General features: G+C 41.3%; 1 protein-coding gene across 6 annotated transcripts in view; it reads right to left on the reverse strand.

Moving 5' to 3' along the window:
- Nucleotides 1–15,412, reverse strand: part of EXD1 (exonuclease 3'-5' domain containing 1) — a 28,514-nt gene that overhangs the window by 2,893 nt on the left and 10,209 nt on the right. For 3 of the 6 annotated variants that reach the window (XM_035111561.2, XM_035111532.2, XM_060273489.1), the window contains exons 4-11: nt 14,371–14,428; nt 12,874–13,004; nt 11,485–11,552; nt 7,158–7,244; nt 6,464–6,568; nt 6,239–6,319; nt 4,981–5,124; nt 1,872–2,063 (exon numbers count right to left, since the gene is read on the reverse strand). In XM_035111561.2, the coding sequence (XP_034967452.1) occupies nt 1,872–2,063; nt 4,981–5,124; nt 6,239–6,319; nt 6,464–6,568; nt 7,158–7,244; nt 11,485–11,552; nt 12,874–13,004; nt 14,371–14,428 (866 nt within the window). The remainder of the gene's footprint in view (nt 1–1,871; nt 2,064–4,980; nt 5,125–6,238; nt 6,320–6,463; nt 6,569–7,157; nt 7,245–11,484; nt 11,553–12,873; nt 13,005–14,370; nt 14,429–15,412) is intronic. The other 3 variants (XM_035111587.2, XM_060273499.1, XM_035111571.2) reach the window with 2 other exon arrangements.

Genomic DNA, 15,412 nt, shown 5'->3' on the forward strand with positions numbered 1-15,412 from the left:
TTAAGTGAGGGAAATGGTAAATGAAGAAAGAAAAGCAACAATTAAAATTTATCCTCCCCCCCCCCACCATGCATGAACTAATTATTTACTGTAACCATGTCCGGATTAGCAATTTAGACAGATGTTTTGTTAATACCAAACCATCTCCTGCTTATTTTTTGCACACAAAACAAAACAGAGGGTGAAAAAGAAAGGTGGAGCAATCCAAACTCTGGCTAGGGGGCAGCAGATCCACTGGCACACCTGAAACCCCAGTTCATGCTGGCCAAGGCAAAAGGTGAGGAGGTGCAGTATTCTACTCCGGCTGTGTTAGATCCATGCCAATGAGGGGCCTGAAATCCCCACCCTGAAGCAACCCATTTAAATGGCTATCTGCTACCTAACACTGGCAGGCACTTACTGATGCCTCTGCTGTGATAAATCCCTACCATCGCCAATGATGCGCCTCTCGGCTGACACAAACACTGCATCCTCCTAACCCTAACACTCTTGGATGTGTGTGTGCGTTAGCATTTCACTCTTATTTTTAGCTCTTTGTGGTCACATTCCTCAGGTAAGCCCTTTAAATACCCATTTTCCATATGAAGAGGACTGGCAGGAGATAGAATACAATCAAACGCAATTGAAAGAGGTGTGCCTGGCTGATAAGAGCATTCGCTTTGCATGCAAAAAGCCACATCTTCAATTCCTGGCATCTCCAGGTAAGGCTGGAAAAGATTCCTGCTTGAAAGCCTGGAAAGCCACTGCCAGTCAGTGTAGACCAGGAGTAGGCAACCTAAGACCCGTGGCCCGGATGTGGCCCAATCGCCTTCTCAATCCAGCCTGCAGATGGTCCGGGAATTGGTGTGTTTTTACATGAGTAGAATGTGTCATTTTATTTAAAATGCATATCTGGGTGATTTGTGGGGCATAGGAATTTGTTCATATCGGTTGCAATCTACTGGTAGATCCCCGCGAGGTTTTGGTAGACCGTGGTCGATCTCTGGGCTCCCTTTCCTTAGCGTCGCTAAAACTGACTCCTGCCCTGTCCCCCCCCCCCCCCAATTGCTGTTTGGTCTCTGGAAGGGAAGACGGAGCTTTCTCTGTGCTGCTATTTTCATCCATAGCGATCTTTTTGATCACTGCCAGTTTTTAATTCTGAAAGTAGATCACAGTCTCCTGAGAGTTGGCCACCCCCGGTGTAGACAATGCTGAGGTTATTGGACTGGGTTTGGATTGCTCTTCCCACTGAGGCTAGACAGACACCAATGATGGGTGGTTTCACTAGCATCAACTAAACCAGGGGTCGGCAACCTAAGGCCCATGGGCTACAAGCAGCCCATGGGGGTCGTTTAACCGGCTCATGGACCCCCGCCGCCTGCTCGGGGACTCCTGCCGCCTGCTCCCATGCACCAGCGCAGAGCAGAGTGGGGACCGCTTTCCGCGACACTGGCTGGCTTCCCATTGGCTGCAGGAAGCTCCTGCAGCCAATGGGAAGCTGCGCATGCCTCCTCTGTGCCGGAAATAGTGTTTGCGCATGTGTACTTGCGCGCACACACACTCCGGCCCACCGTGGTGTCTGTGGGACCATGAACTGGCCCAAGCCACAAAAACTTTGCCGACCCCTGAACTAAACACTCTTCACTCAGGCTTTCCCTGACTAGTGCTGGTTCCTGTTGCATTTAGTTATGATGGTGTTACAAACAATTAATTCCAATTAATTGTTGTGATTTATAATGTGAATTGCTTTGGAATCTCCTGGAAAATGAAAGCAGAACAGGATTCAAACAAACAAACAAACAAACATCAAAGCTCAGTAATGCGCAGCTCTGAAGTCTAAAAACGAGACTGGCAGCAAGAAGGAAATTGAAAGTTATTGAAGTTTCACTTACCTCTGTGCTCCCCAATGGATCTGCAGATCCTTCCCGAAAGGCATTTAGATATCCATCCACCAAAGTTGTTAAGTCAGACATGATTTCATCGAGTAGCAACATGCGGAGAGGGAGGAGGTATGCTGCCTCCAGAGCTAACACTTTCAGCAATGCAGGTGGAAGGGGTCTCACAAACCATATCTCAGGGTTTTCCTACATACCCCAAATGTAAAATGAAAAATAATGATACTAACACTTCCCAAACTGGAGTTTGAAATGCAATTGCTGGTGTAGCTTATTGGCTTAGACTTTCTCAGGGGTGCCCAAACTTTTTTCAAAGAGGGCCGGATTTGATGAACATGTATGAGGGGCCGACCAGTTTTGTTGAACTTTTTTTAGGATTTTACCCCAGGAGATAAACTGCTGCAGGGGCCGGATTAGGCTCCCAAAATGGACTTTGGCTGTGCATCAGGAAGCACTGGGTTGAATTTTGCCTCTCCTATGAACTCGCCACCTGACTTTAGGTTTACTCTCAGCTGCAACCCTCCATCTCCTGTATGAGAATACTTTACAGAATTACCCATTGCAGATTGGACATATATACTATATAAATGCTAAGTATTATAACCACACTAAACAAACATGATTCATATTAGCAATATCAGATTTTTAAAAAAAGACTATGCAAGTTTACTCAGATGTAATCCCTAATGAATTCAGTAAGACGAATTCCCAGGTAAGAACACACAAATACCGGTACCTAGTATTCTGCACCTGATAGAATCTTGCCTCTTTCATACCAAGCCTCTATTAGCCATCTGTGAACTTTGAATCATAGAATCATAGGGTTGGAAGAGACCACAAGGGCCATCCAGTCCAACCCCCTGCCAAGCAGGAAATGCCATCAAAGCATTCCTGACAGATGGCTGTCAAGCCTCTGCTTAAAGACCTTCCAAAGAAGGAGACTCTACCACACTCCTTGGCACCAAATTCCACTGTCAAACAGCTCTTACTGTCAGAAAGTTCTTCCTAATGTTTAGGTGGAATCTTCTTTCTTGTAGCTTGAATCCATTGCTCCGTGTCTGCTTCTCTGGAGCAGCAGAAAATAACCTTTCACCCTCTTCTATATGACATCCTTTTATATATTTGAACATGGCTATCATATCTCCCCTTAACCTTCTCTTCTCCAGGCTAAACATACCCAGCTCCCTAAGCCGTTCCTCATAAGCCATTGTTTCCAGGCCTTTGACCATTTTGGTTGTCCTCCTCTGGACACGTTCCAGCTTGTCAGTATCCTTCTTGAACTGTGGTGCCCAGAACTGGACACAGTATTCCAGATATTCCAGATGTTAAACTTTGGTTTCTTGTTTCTCTGTTGCTTCTATCCTTTACCTGTTCTATCCTTTACCTGTCTTTCTATAATAGTCCCTTCTCAGACCTTCATCTTCCTTCCACCCCTGAGATTTCCCTAGGCTTGCCCTGTACCCCCTTTCCTCCCAAGAACATGTTTATAGAGAACTACTTGCTTCTGGACTCCTTGATAACATGTCCCTTCCTTTGCATTCCAAGTGTTTTCAGAACCATCTCCTGCCCTATGTAGAAAAATGGGCTTTTATCCCTCCTAAAAACAAAGGGATCTTAAGTTGCTTAAACCCACTGACTACTCCAAGCATGACTTAGTTGGATAGCATGCAGAGGTCACAATACCGACCCTTGGGAACCCCACTTCTCACATCTCTCCATTATGAGAACAATAAATTTACCGGTATTTGTATTCTCTGCTTCCTGTCCTTTAACCAGCTAGTGCATGAGTAGGCAACTAAGGCCCAATCACCTTCTAAATCCGGTCCATGGATGGTGCGGGAATCAGTGTGTTTTTACATGAATAGAATATGTCCTTTTATTTAAAATGCATCTGGGTTATTTGTGGGGCCTGCCTGGTGCTTTTATATGAGTAGAATGTGGGTTGCATCTCTGGGTTATTTGTGGGGCATAGGAATTTGTTCATTTGTTTTTTTTCAAAATGTAGTCTGGCCCCCCACAAGGTCTGAGGGATAGTGGACCAGCCACCTGCTGAAGAAGTTTGCTGACGCCTGAGCTAGTGGGTCCATAAGAGAACTCTTAATCCATGGCTTTTAAGTTTGCTGAGCAGAAAGATTTATCTTTGCAGAAACTGTGTTAATTCTACTTAAGCAAGAGTCTTGTGCAGTTGTTACCTTTTTCTTTAGGAATGGCTTCCACCAATTTACTTGGAAAAGATGTTAAACTATCTGGCATGTAATTTCCCAGATTCCTTTTTAATAGCAGATGTACCGTTGGCCATTTTCCAGGCCTCTATGGTAGTACTGATACTGGGGGCAAGTTACTTTTTCTTTTTATAAGAACAACAATTTCACATTTGCGTTATTTTAAGAACTCACCAGTGAATACCCCCTGGACCCAGTGATTCTATGAAGTTACAAGAAAGGAGACTCCAAGTAAACATCAATAACTTTCTGACATTAAGAGCTGTCTGACAGTGGAATGGACTCCCTCTGAAAGTGAACTCTCCTTCCTTGGAGGTTTTAAAGTAGAGGTTGGATGGCCATTTGTCAGATACAGTGGTACCTCTACTTACGAATTTAATGCATTCCGAACGCACATTTGTAAGTAGAAAAAAATTGTAAGTCGAATCCCATAGGAATGCATTGGGAGAAAAAATTCGTAAGTCGAAGCAACCCTATCTAAAAATTCGTAAGTAGAAAAAATCCAATCTAAACCGCATCCAAGATGGCGGACGGAGCTCCATTCATAAGTAGAAACATTCGTAAGTAGAGTTATTCGTAAGTAGAGGTACCACTGTATTCTTTAGTTGAGATTCCTGCACTGTAGAGGGTTGGACTAGATGACCCTGAGAGACCCTTCCAACTCTACGATTTTATGATTCTACTACTCTACTGTTTGCAGTACCTTGTCCTGTGCCGGCAACCAAACTAATGAACAAATACGGAGTATAGCCTCTCTTTGACAAGGTTTGCATAGCTGCAATTAAAGTAGCTTCTAAAGGACCATAACCATAGCTAATAACATATATTCCGGCTACACCGGAACAGATTTTCCAGAAAAGGAAAATTGGCTCCATCCCACTTACCTCAATCACACGCTGCCTTTGTTCCATGAAAGAGATGCATCTGTAGGGCATCCCCAAATATCGCATTAAGCAATCTTGTAGAGAGCTGATACGGTGAGGAAGGAAGCCACCTGTTTCCCCTGAGAACTGCAAGACATCAGCAACCTATGAAAGGAAGCAGAGGGATCAGTATTTCATGCCCACACTTTACTGGCTAACAGCATACTACGGTAACTCTACAGAACATCGACTGCCTAAACCCTTATATTCAAGATTGGTCACTGAGGCTTTCTCCAGGGGGGTTGTTGGCGAGGTTCATCTGGCAGGAAAAAGAACCTGAGCCTTTAATGTCATTGGCCCAGTCGTGTGAAATGCTGTGCCAATGAAGATTCAGCAGGGGTCTTTTGTTTCAACCTTTAAATGCCTGCAGAAAACTTTTCTTTGCTGTCAGGCTTATGCAGGCAACTAAGAAAGCATCTTTCTATAATACTGTAGCTAACTGATTGCTGAATTTTTTACATGTTTTTATTACATATATGTATTATTGTAAACCGCTTTGATATTTCTTATGATATAGCAGTATATAATTAATCAAGCAGACTTCAGATATCTATCAAATTCAGTTTTCTTCTGGATTCTGTGAAATATTGTACACATGAAATTGTAGACACAGATCCTTGAAGTAAAATATTTCTTTATGAAGATGAAGGAGTTCGGAGTTCGGATTTGATATCCCGCTTTATCACTACCCTAAAGACTCTCAAAGCGGCTAACAATCTCCTTTCCCCTCCTCACCCACAACAAACACTCTGTGAGGTGAGTGAGGCTAAGAGACTTCAGAGAAGTGTGACTAGCCCAAGGTCACCCAGCAGCTGCATGTGGAGGAGCAGGGAATTGAACCCAGGGCTCTTCTGTCCCAACCACTTATTTCTTTACCATGTCTACTCAGAAATAAGTCCTACTGAATTTAATGGGGCCTAGTCCTAGGTGAGTGGGGTTAGGATCGCAGCTATACTTACTTGTTTTTGAAAAGATGAGAATTTACACCATAAAACAATAAAATGTAATTAAAAACTCAGTATCATATAACAATTTGCATCTCAGAGGAGAATAAAATGGAGGGGGGGGAGAGGGAGAGAAGAAGCACATATGCCAACTTTAGCTCCTTGGAGGAAAGGAGAGATATAAAATGTAAAAACAAGTAATAAAAACAATAAATACGCAGCACTGGGAAGTGTGTTGAAAAATCTAGTTAGAGAACAAGTAACTAACAAGCTACCTGTGTATCAAAGACATTGGAGAGCATAACTCCATACTGGTGAGAAAGACAATCTGAAAGCCACCGGCAGTCATGAATAACCTAAAGAAAATAAAGAAGAGATACTGTAGTAATTGGTGAGATAAAAGTAATATATAAATAAATGCAATTTGATGCTGCCATGTTTACGTTATTTCACATTTTCTCTACATAGGTTCTGATTCCCTGTGCTAGACAAATACTTACTTTCAAAATATTCTGATCTTCCAGTATCATTTGGAGTCCGTTATTGAACACTCGAGTTCCCAGAAGGAAAACGTCAAACAAGAAAACCTTGCTCTTTGTTGCAATCTATAATAAATATACAGGACAGAAAACAAAAATTATGCGTACCTGTTTTACTTAAATATTAGCAACAAAATATTTTCAAAATACAAATCTTAAGTGTCCTAACAGACAGAATATATATATATATATATATATATATATATATATATATATATATATATATCTCACACACACACACACACACACACACACACACACACTTGAGACACAGAGAAGACAAATAGAAGACATAAGATCTGCTCTGAGTGAAAGCAAGAACATAACTGACACTTCAAGGAAAGAAAGCCTAAATACTTCCTTCCAGAATGCATTCCTGCCTTCAAGCGGCAGGGGAAGCAAATCTACTTAGAGGGTTTGTTCTTCTGAATTGCTTAGCCTTAGAAGGTGCCAAAGGACTCTAGAGGGCCTCAGTAATATATTTGTGGGCAGCATAACAACTCAATAAAGAAAAAGGGGAATTATACTGAAGACCCCAGATGTAGCATATTCTTTGTTCCTCTTAACACAAAAATCAAAGAAACACAAAATCAAAAGTTTTGGCCAAAGGGTTCCAAATAGCAATGTTAAGTGCTTATAAAATATTCCTTCTTACCTGCAGCCAAGAGAGTTTTCCATGGCGACACAAATTGACACCCTCTGCTGCTACACTACAAACATTTTGCTTTTTGATGTGCACCATCTAGTGAGAAGGGGAGAAACTACTAGGTAAAGGAGAGTGAAGAAGACAGGTAAGAAAACATGATGCCTCATTTGTGACAAACATAAAATTCACACCCAGCATACATCAGAGGTAGTGAGAAACAAGGGATAATCAGCAAAGAGTAATGTAAAGATAAAAATAACCCAGGGTTTCCATTCCTTGAGCATTACTAGCGTTTATTCAGACAGTACCATTAAATACGAAGTTTTAGGTATAAGACATTGTATAGCCTAACAAAAGTTTCCCACCTAGATGGTGTTTACTAGATTATTTTCTCTTGTAACAATATACCCTTTGTACTGTGGTTACCCCAAGGTGACATGTTAAGATACTGTTCTTTCATCTATGGGCAAATTATACAATTAAAGTAATCCACTAAAAATTATTAAACTCAATTTAGAATTGGTAATAAAATTTTAGATTTTTGACACCACACACACAAGAGCTGCCAACAACAACAAGCCTGAACAAGTGATTAACAGTTGTACTTTTGATTTAAGGTCAGATTTTCCAACAGCTTATACTGAAATATTCAAGCACCTCACATTCTAAGTGCCAACCAGCATGGGTCATTCAAGGCATATATCAAAACACTGTAGCCATACTATTGACCAGGACAAGTTACAGGAAACCTGTTGCAATAATTTCAATGGCTACTGGTGAAACTTCCAGGCATTAATTCAGTGTTGGTTATAACATACAAAGTCCAACACAACTTTGTGTCTGATTATCAGAAATACAGTGAAACCTCGGTTTATGAATTTTCGGTTTATGAACGCCGCGGACCCATCTGGAACGGATTAATTCACTTTCCATTACTTTTAATGGGAAAGTTCGCTTCAGTTTATGAACGCTTCAGTTTATGAACAGATTTCCGGAACCAATTACACCCATGTTTCAGTTTATGAACGCTTCAGTTTAAGTACTTCGCGGACCCGTCTGGAACGGATTAATCCACTTTCCATTACTTTCAATGGGAAAGTTCGCTTCAGTTTATGAACAGTTACTCCGCGGACCGTCTGGAACGGATTAATCCACTTTCCATTACTTTCAATGGGAAAGTTCGCTTCAGTTTATGAACGCTTCAGTTTATGAACAGACTTCCGGAACCAATTGTGTTCATAAACCGAGGTACCACTGTACTGCATTCCATCATATGAGCCGGCCTGTGTTTCAAGATTCTCAGGAGGGGCTCCCCTTTTTCCTCTCAACATCTGAAGCATGTAGGAGATCAAGAAAGGAGAGAAATTCTGAAACTCCTTGTCAGAGAAGAATCTCCGAGCCCCTTCTTGGATGACCTTCTTCTGGCCAGACAGGCAAAGATGCTTTTATTCAAGCACAGTCTGACTTTCTCAAAGAATCAGAGTTGGAAGTGACCTTGAGAATCATCTAGTCCAATCCCTTGAAATGCATGAATATGCAGCTGCCCTTTATGGGGATTGAACCTGCAACCTTGGCATTATCAGCACCATGGTCTAACAAACTGAGCTAATCACTGTAAATACTGCAATTTGTTCAACCGGCTGTTGTTCTAACTCATTTATGTTTTACATACCTCTTTTCTGATTTGATTATTATTTTGGATTTTACTGTTGCTGACTGCTGTATCATTTAGTGGAAAAATTTGAAACAAATTTAACAAATGATGCATTCTAAACATTTAGATTTATATTAGATTTATACCACTTAGTGATTGGTCAGAATTTTCAATGAACCTTGGGGAAAGTAGTTGGGTATACGGGTTCAGCGCCAGCGCCGATCGGCGGGGTCTCGTCTCGTCTCCGAGACGGCCCGTCCCTGCTAGGAGTGGGGAGGGCAGCGAGAGCGACGCTGCGCCCCTTAGAACCTCAGGAAGGGCGTCCCGGGGGCAATTTGCTCGGCACAGCCCAAATCCGGACTCCCCAACTCTTCGGTTAGCTCTAATAAGAGCTCCGGAGCGAGGAGGGTAGAAGTCGCGGGGGCCATTTTGAGCGGCAACGTTATTCTAGCAGGGAGAAGCTTCAAGCCGAAGGCGGAGAGCGCTGGATTCTTCCGAAAATAAAACGATTGGAAAAGATTGTAAGTAACCTCACGATTTGGATTATAAAACAATTTGGATCTGGGAGAGAGGGGAGAAAAGAGGAAGCCACCCCCCCCCACGGCAACAAAAGAGACAGTAAATAGAAACCCGAAGCCATAAACAGAAGATTTGCAATTCAAAGGATCCCTCAAAGGCATCAAAGAGAATCTCCCCTTTGATGCAGGGTGAGAAGGGGAGAGAGACTGTGGTTTATGACTGCCCTGCAGCAAGAGGTAAAGACTGAGAAAAATCTTTCTTTTCCTCGGGAGCCGGCAGCCCAGGCAACCCAGTGAGTTGATCAGGATTTATGAGTCAATTTTTATTTCATTTTGTATTTCTGGACTTTGTGGAATTTCTTTTCTGGTTTAAATGTTTGTGAAATGTGAGTTCGAACTTTATTGTTAATAAGACTTGAAGAATGCAGCCAGCTTGTTAAAATGGAGTCGAGAAAATAAACTGTGATCATATTCCACCCCACGTGACAAGTTTTGACCTTGGCAGGATTGAATTATGTCAACAAAAAAGTGTTCCCCTGAGTTCCAGCGGTCTGTTTTGACCTTAATGTGGGAAACAAGAATAGAGCTATGTCAAGAGGAGACACGACGGCAAGAGTTACAGAAAAAAATTCAGATGGTGATGGCAGAATATGATTTTTTAGGAGAGGAAGCTTTTGACACTGAAAAAGATGAATGTGAGAATGACAATGATGATGACTGTGATTTGGAAGGAAAAGATGAAGATGAGGACTGTGATGATTCAACACAAAATGAAGCACACCACGAAAAAAATGATGACTTTACTCTACAAAAAGTTGGATGGAGTGCCCCGCTTTTGAGGGGGGCACGATTGGTATTATTGGAACTCCAGAACGCCCACAGGGAAGAAGGAAAAAATATGCAGAGAAGAGAAGAAATTCAGGGGCCCTGTATGGTGGCCTGGATGGCAAAAGACTGTAAACAGGGGGTGGGGTGAAGGGAAAGGGATGTTGTGATTACATGGATGGATTAACAGGTTTATAACTGGCCTGCTGATTATGGAATTTGCTGGATTGGGGGGGTGGAGCCAGTAATCGGGGATGTAAGGTTAAATTGAGAATAGTTATAGTTTTAAAAGTGAATGGATTTTGGAAAATGTGAAAATATGGAGGCTTATAGAGGGAGAAAAAATTAGGCACGGGAAGATAAAATGGGAGTTTGATTTTTCAGTGATTTGAAGTTGTATAAGATACAAAGGTGTATTTCTATAAAGTAAGAAACTGTTGCAGATGATAAAAAAGGGATGAAAACCGGGGAAGGGGGGGAGGGGAAGCCCACAAAATATGGTTTTACAATCATGAATGTAAGAAAATTTTTTCTGTTTTGTATTGTTTTTTTCTCTTTTTTTGCCCTTTCTTTTTTTTCTTTTTTCCTATTTCTATTTTTCTCTTTTTTTTTTTGGTATGACAATAGATGGTTGGATGGATGGCCTCCTGCGTACTGCCCTGGTTTGCTGGAGCTCCCTGGTGGCAGGGGGGGGGCTTTGGGGTCAGGGGAGGGGGAGGAGGACAGAAATCCAAGCATAAAATGGAACATCTCTGACTGTTCACATACATGGGATACTTCTGTGGCAGGGGAGGACCCATGTGGGTGGGTAGGAAGGAGGTGGAAAAGGTGTTTATGTATGTACCGTTTTTTTTGTTTTCTGTAAAATTAATAAAAAGTATGTTTAAAAAAAAAAAAGAAAGTAGTTGGGTATTGCATTAGAAATCCTTGGGCAAACTACAATTTCCCAGAACAAGGGACTGACTATTAACCCTATTTATATCTGTGCAATGTATGTTGAAAGATTAAATTCAGTTGTTTCTTTCTGTTATTTCTGCTTTTCCTTTGTTTTTGTGTACTGTGATGCACTGATTGTATCATTGTTACTTATCAAAATACATTGGGGTTTTTTTTAAAAAAAATCTATGCAATGTAGTAGATATAGGCTGATAATAATATTATGCAGTGCAGTAGGCCCATGGCCTAAATATCAACATGACCTTTTACAAAGTGTGCTCAAATGTGAATTCTCCTTTCCAGGATTTTATATCCATTGTGTCCAACAGCGACAGACGACAACCCCCACAACCCCTAAAACAAAACAAGCACCCTTAAGTAAAAGTAACAGTATTATACTCACTGCAGAACCAAATTGCTTCTGAAATTGATCAACAACAACATAGTCTATGTCCTCCCCTTTGTCTTGATCTGTTAAAAAGATACCATACTAAACATTTTCTCTTGCCTATGCCCACAGTATATGTTTGTAAAATATGTATTCAAAAATACACTATGCTTTGTCCTTTACAAAAAAGGTAAGCTGTGATGAGCCATGAAACAATACTTAGAAAACAGATAAAATAAAGAAACTGATTAACCCAGCAACCCTTTCTTCAAAACATCTGGTTATAATGCTTGTTAACAGCAAGTTACACATAAATCTCTTAGAAAGCAGGTTGTTTCTGGATTCTCTTTTGTCAAGACACAACTGTAATTAAAAGGCCTTTTTTCTTACTGCTCAATGACATGAACAGAACGATATAAAGTGATACAGTTTCCTAGCATTTGAAGGCTAGGAAATAAAAGCTCGGCTTTCTGTATTACAGCGACCATATTATTTTTACATTCCATATAATTTCCAGTTGAATCTAGAGTCCTAGGAATTCTATTCCACCCAAGCAATTACAGCACTAACCACAAATACTCCATTTTGCCCATTATCTTATCTACAGCTATAAATAAACTACAGTATTGAACTGGATTTCTGGGCTGAATTGCTTGCTGAATACACTCAAGGGCTGATTAACCTTCCACGTGGCTTAGGCTATAGTAATGGTTGAAAAAGTGCCTGGGCAAGCAGACGGGTAGAGGTATGCCTGGAAGAGATCACTTTCTGTGGCAGCCCCTAAGCTATGGAACTTCCTACCCACAGAGCTGCATATGGCACCTTCATTGTACAACTTTCAGAGAAGGTTGAAGACACACCTCTTTACCCTGGGCTTTTAATATTTTATGTTTTAGTGCTGGAGGAGACTCTTGAGAGTCCCATGGACTGCAAGAAGATCAAACCTATCCATTCTTAAGGAAATCAGCCCTGAGTGCTCACTGGTAGGACAGATCCTGAAGCTGAGGCTCAAATACTTGGCCACCTCATGAGAAGACTCCCTGGAAAAGACCCTGATGTTGGGAAAGACTGAGGGCACAAGGAGAAGGGGATGGCAGAGGATAAGATGGTTGGACAGTGTTCTCGAAGCTACCAACATGAGTTTGACCAAATTGCAGGAGGCAGTGCAAGACAGGAGTGCCTGGCGTGCTATGGTCCATGGGGTCACGAAGAGTCGAACACGACTAAACAACAACAAAGGACCCTACTTGTTTTTACTGCTGTAATCTGCCATGGAACCTTATGATGAAGTATGGGTAGCATATAAACAAACAAACAAACAAATAGAGCCCCAAGTTGATGGCATAAAAATTATGGGATATGTGACTTGCTGCTTGGATATTAGGCTGAATTTCTGGTAGCTACCTGAAAAGTTGTACCTGAAGTTACCCAGGTTGAGCTGATGAGTGTCCTGAGAAAGAGAATCAGGATTCTGTGTGTTCTGCTTCCGTGGTTCTCCATTGTCCGCTGCATACACTTGGGTAGATGGAGCTTCCCTGTGCAACACATTATTAAGGGTGCCCTGATCAATTGTCATGATCAATTACGGTAAAATCATGGATAGAATACGTCTTACATTTTAACTAATGTAAACATAAAAACTCTTGGCATTTTATTCTACATGCAGCAAGGACTTCCTATGCAAACATTCACATCTTGCAAAAGAACTGACAATTGATAAAGCTCTTGGTTAATTTAATTGATTTAGGCAATGGGGCTTCAGCATGGGCATAACCAGGATTTATGTTAGTGGGGGCAATGCACCCACATGCCATCATCCTCTATCTGGTGCTGTCTAGCAAAATTTGGAATGAAATGTCTCAACAACAGTCATTTTAAATTACTTTCTTTTGAAAAATGCTCAGAAAAATCTGTCAAATTCTACTTTTAGTTAAGAATTTTTATTTAATTACTTGATGGGGGGCAACTGCCTATACCCATAGGCTTCAGGTCAGGAGAGGCTACTCTGGGTTACCCTAGAAGCAAGGAAGGGAAGATCCTCAGCAGAAAAATGGCAGAATGCAAGCAAGCAGAATTAGAGCTAAGATCTCAATCCAACTGGAAATGCTTGCTTGTAGTGGTTTCCGGAAGTAATGTTTGTTTACCGATACCTCTGAATGGAGATTCCCTGAAATTTAGCTCAAGTTTTTTTTTAAAAAAATTACTGTATATTCCTGCGTATAAGACTTTTTAACCCAGGAAAATCTTCTCAAAAGCCGAGGGTCGTCTTATACGCCGGGTCATATTTCTTATACGGCAAGTATATCCCAAACCCTATATTTTAACTGGAAAAGTTGGAGGTCGTCTTATACACCCAGTCGTCTTATACGCCGGAATATACGGTACATGACATAGGACCAGTTACAGGTAGGTAGCCGTGTTGGTCTGACGTAGTCGAAACAAAATAAAAAAATTCCTTCCAGCAGCAGAGTGTATCTGAAGAAGTGTGCATGCACACGAAAGCTCATACCTATGACAAACTTAGTTGGTCTCTAAGGTGCTGCTGGAAGAATTTTTTTTATTTTGTTTCGATGACATAGGACCATGCCACTCCTCACCCCCCCAACCCCCCCTACAAAATAGTGTTGTTATTTCAGTTGTGGAGGAAGGGTAATAATGAGAAGCTGGACTCAGAAACAGAGGTTATTTTAAATTATGAACTACAGAGGCAATGTGCAAAGTTCACTGGCTATCCTGTAAAAGGTTATGGGACAATGGATTACTGTACAGCCATCTTGCACGTAGTAGGCTTCTGAACTGCTTTCGTTTGCTGAATCAGTATACATATAAGATTTTCCACCTAACTTATCCTAATATCCAAGTTCACCAGTGATCCTTGATGATAAAACTCTTTATATGTACCTGGTAGGAGCTGTCTTTCCTTCTGCAGCATGTTGTTCCGAGTCATCAATTAATTCCACTGAAACATGAATATACAGCTCCAATTACAGATTTTGCATTCAATGAGGAACTACACAATACCTAGAAAGCTGAAGATAGGCCAAAAACTCTACTGGCAAATGAAGAATGCAATCATGACTCCCAAGAAGAAAGGAAGCTACCAGGATAGGAATGTGCTGGAAAAGAGGCACTCATTCTACAGGACAGTATGGATAGCATGACTCCTAAGAGGGTTATATTAAATGCAAACATGTCATGGAAATAGGAAATAGAAGTTAAACTTGCCTATTCTACAGAATCTCTCCAAAAACCACTTTGGCTCTATTGACAAAAGCAGCTAGTATTACACTACTATTATGCTCTCCACAACAGGCTGCCTATTCAGGATCTGAAAACAAGGTCCTTGAGAAGGTAGAATGGGAAGTGCACAAGGATTTAAGAACAAAACAGGGAAGGGGCCAGGGGGAGAGAAAGGAAACAGGGCTCACTGAATTGAGAAAGGCTGCAGAATATGCAGCCCCTAAGACTCTGCTGGGCGGCCCATTCATTTAATACAATGCTACATACGTTTTCCTCCCATACTCCAAATTTGGTTTTAATCCTACCAATGAAGGGGCAAGTTTGAAAATGTTATGAAGGATTTATAGTACCGGTATGTCCCTAAATGGCAATTACAACTTCCATGCATACATTTTAGATTTTGGTAGTATTAGCAAAATTTAGAATTAATGAAGGTTTGACTAAACTGTGCCAAACATGGAAATTCCTAGACTTAGCCTATGCTAAGAGGGCCAGACCAACCTGTTAAGGCAGGCTGAGTGCAGCCATTAATAAATAGAGCAGAATCATTCCCATGACAAAAGGTGAGACATTCAGCAGCAGACAAGGGCGGGCAAGGTTGCAAGGGTAACAGGAATAAAAGTGTCCTTTTAAAACAGAGGCTTTGAGGTAAGGCTTAAATTGGTATACATTTCAAAGAGAGCAGGGCAAAAGCTTCTGAAAA

This window comes from Zootoca vivipara, chromosome 1 (genome assembly GCF_963506605.1).
Source record: "Zootoca vivipara chromosome 1, rZooViv1.1, whole genome shotgun sequence".
NCBI lineage: Eukaryota > Metazoa > Chordata > Lepidosauria > Squamata > Lacertidae > Zootoca > Zootoca vivipara.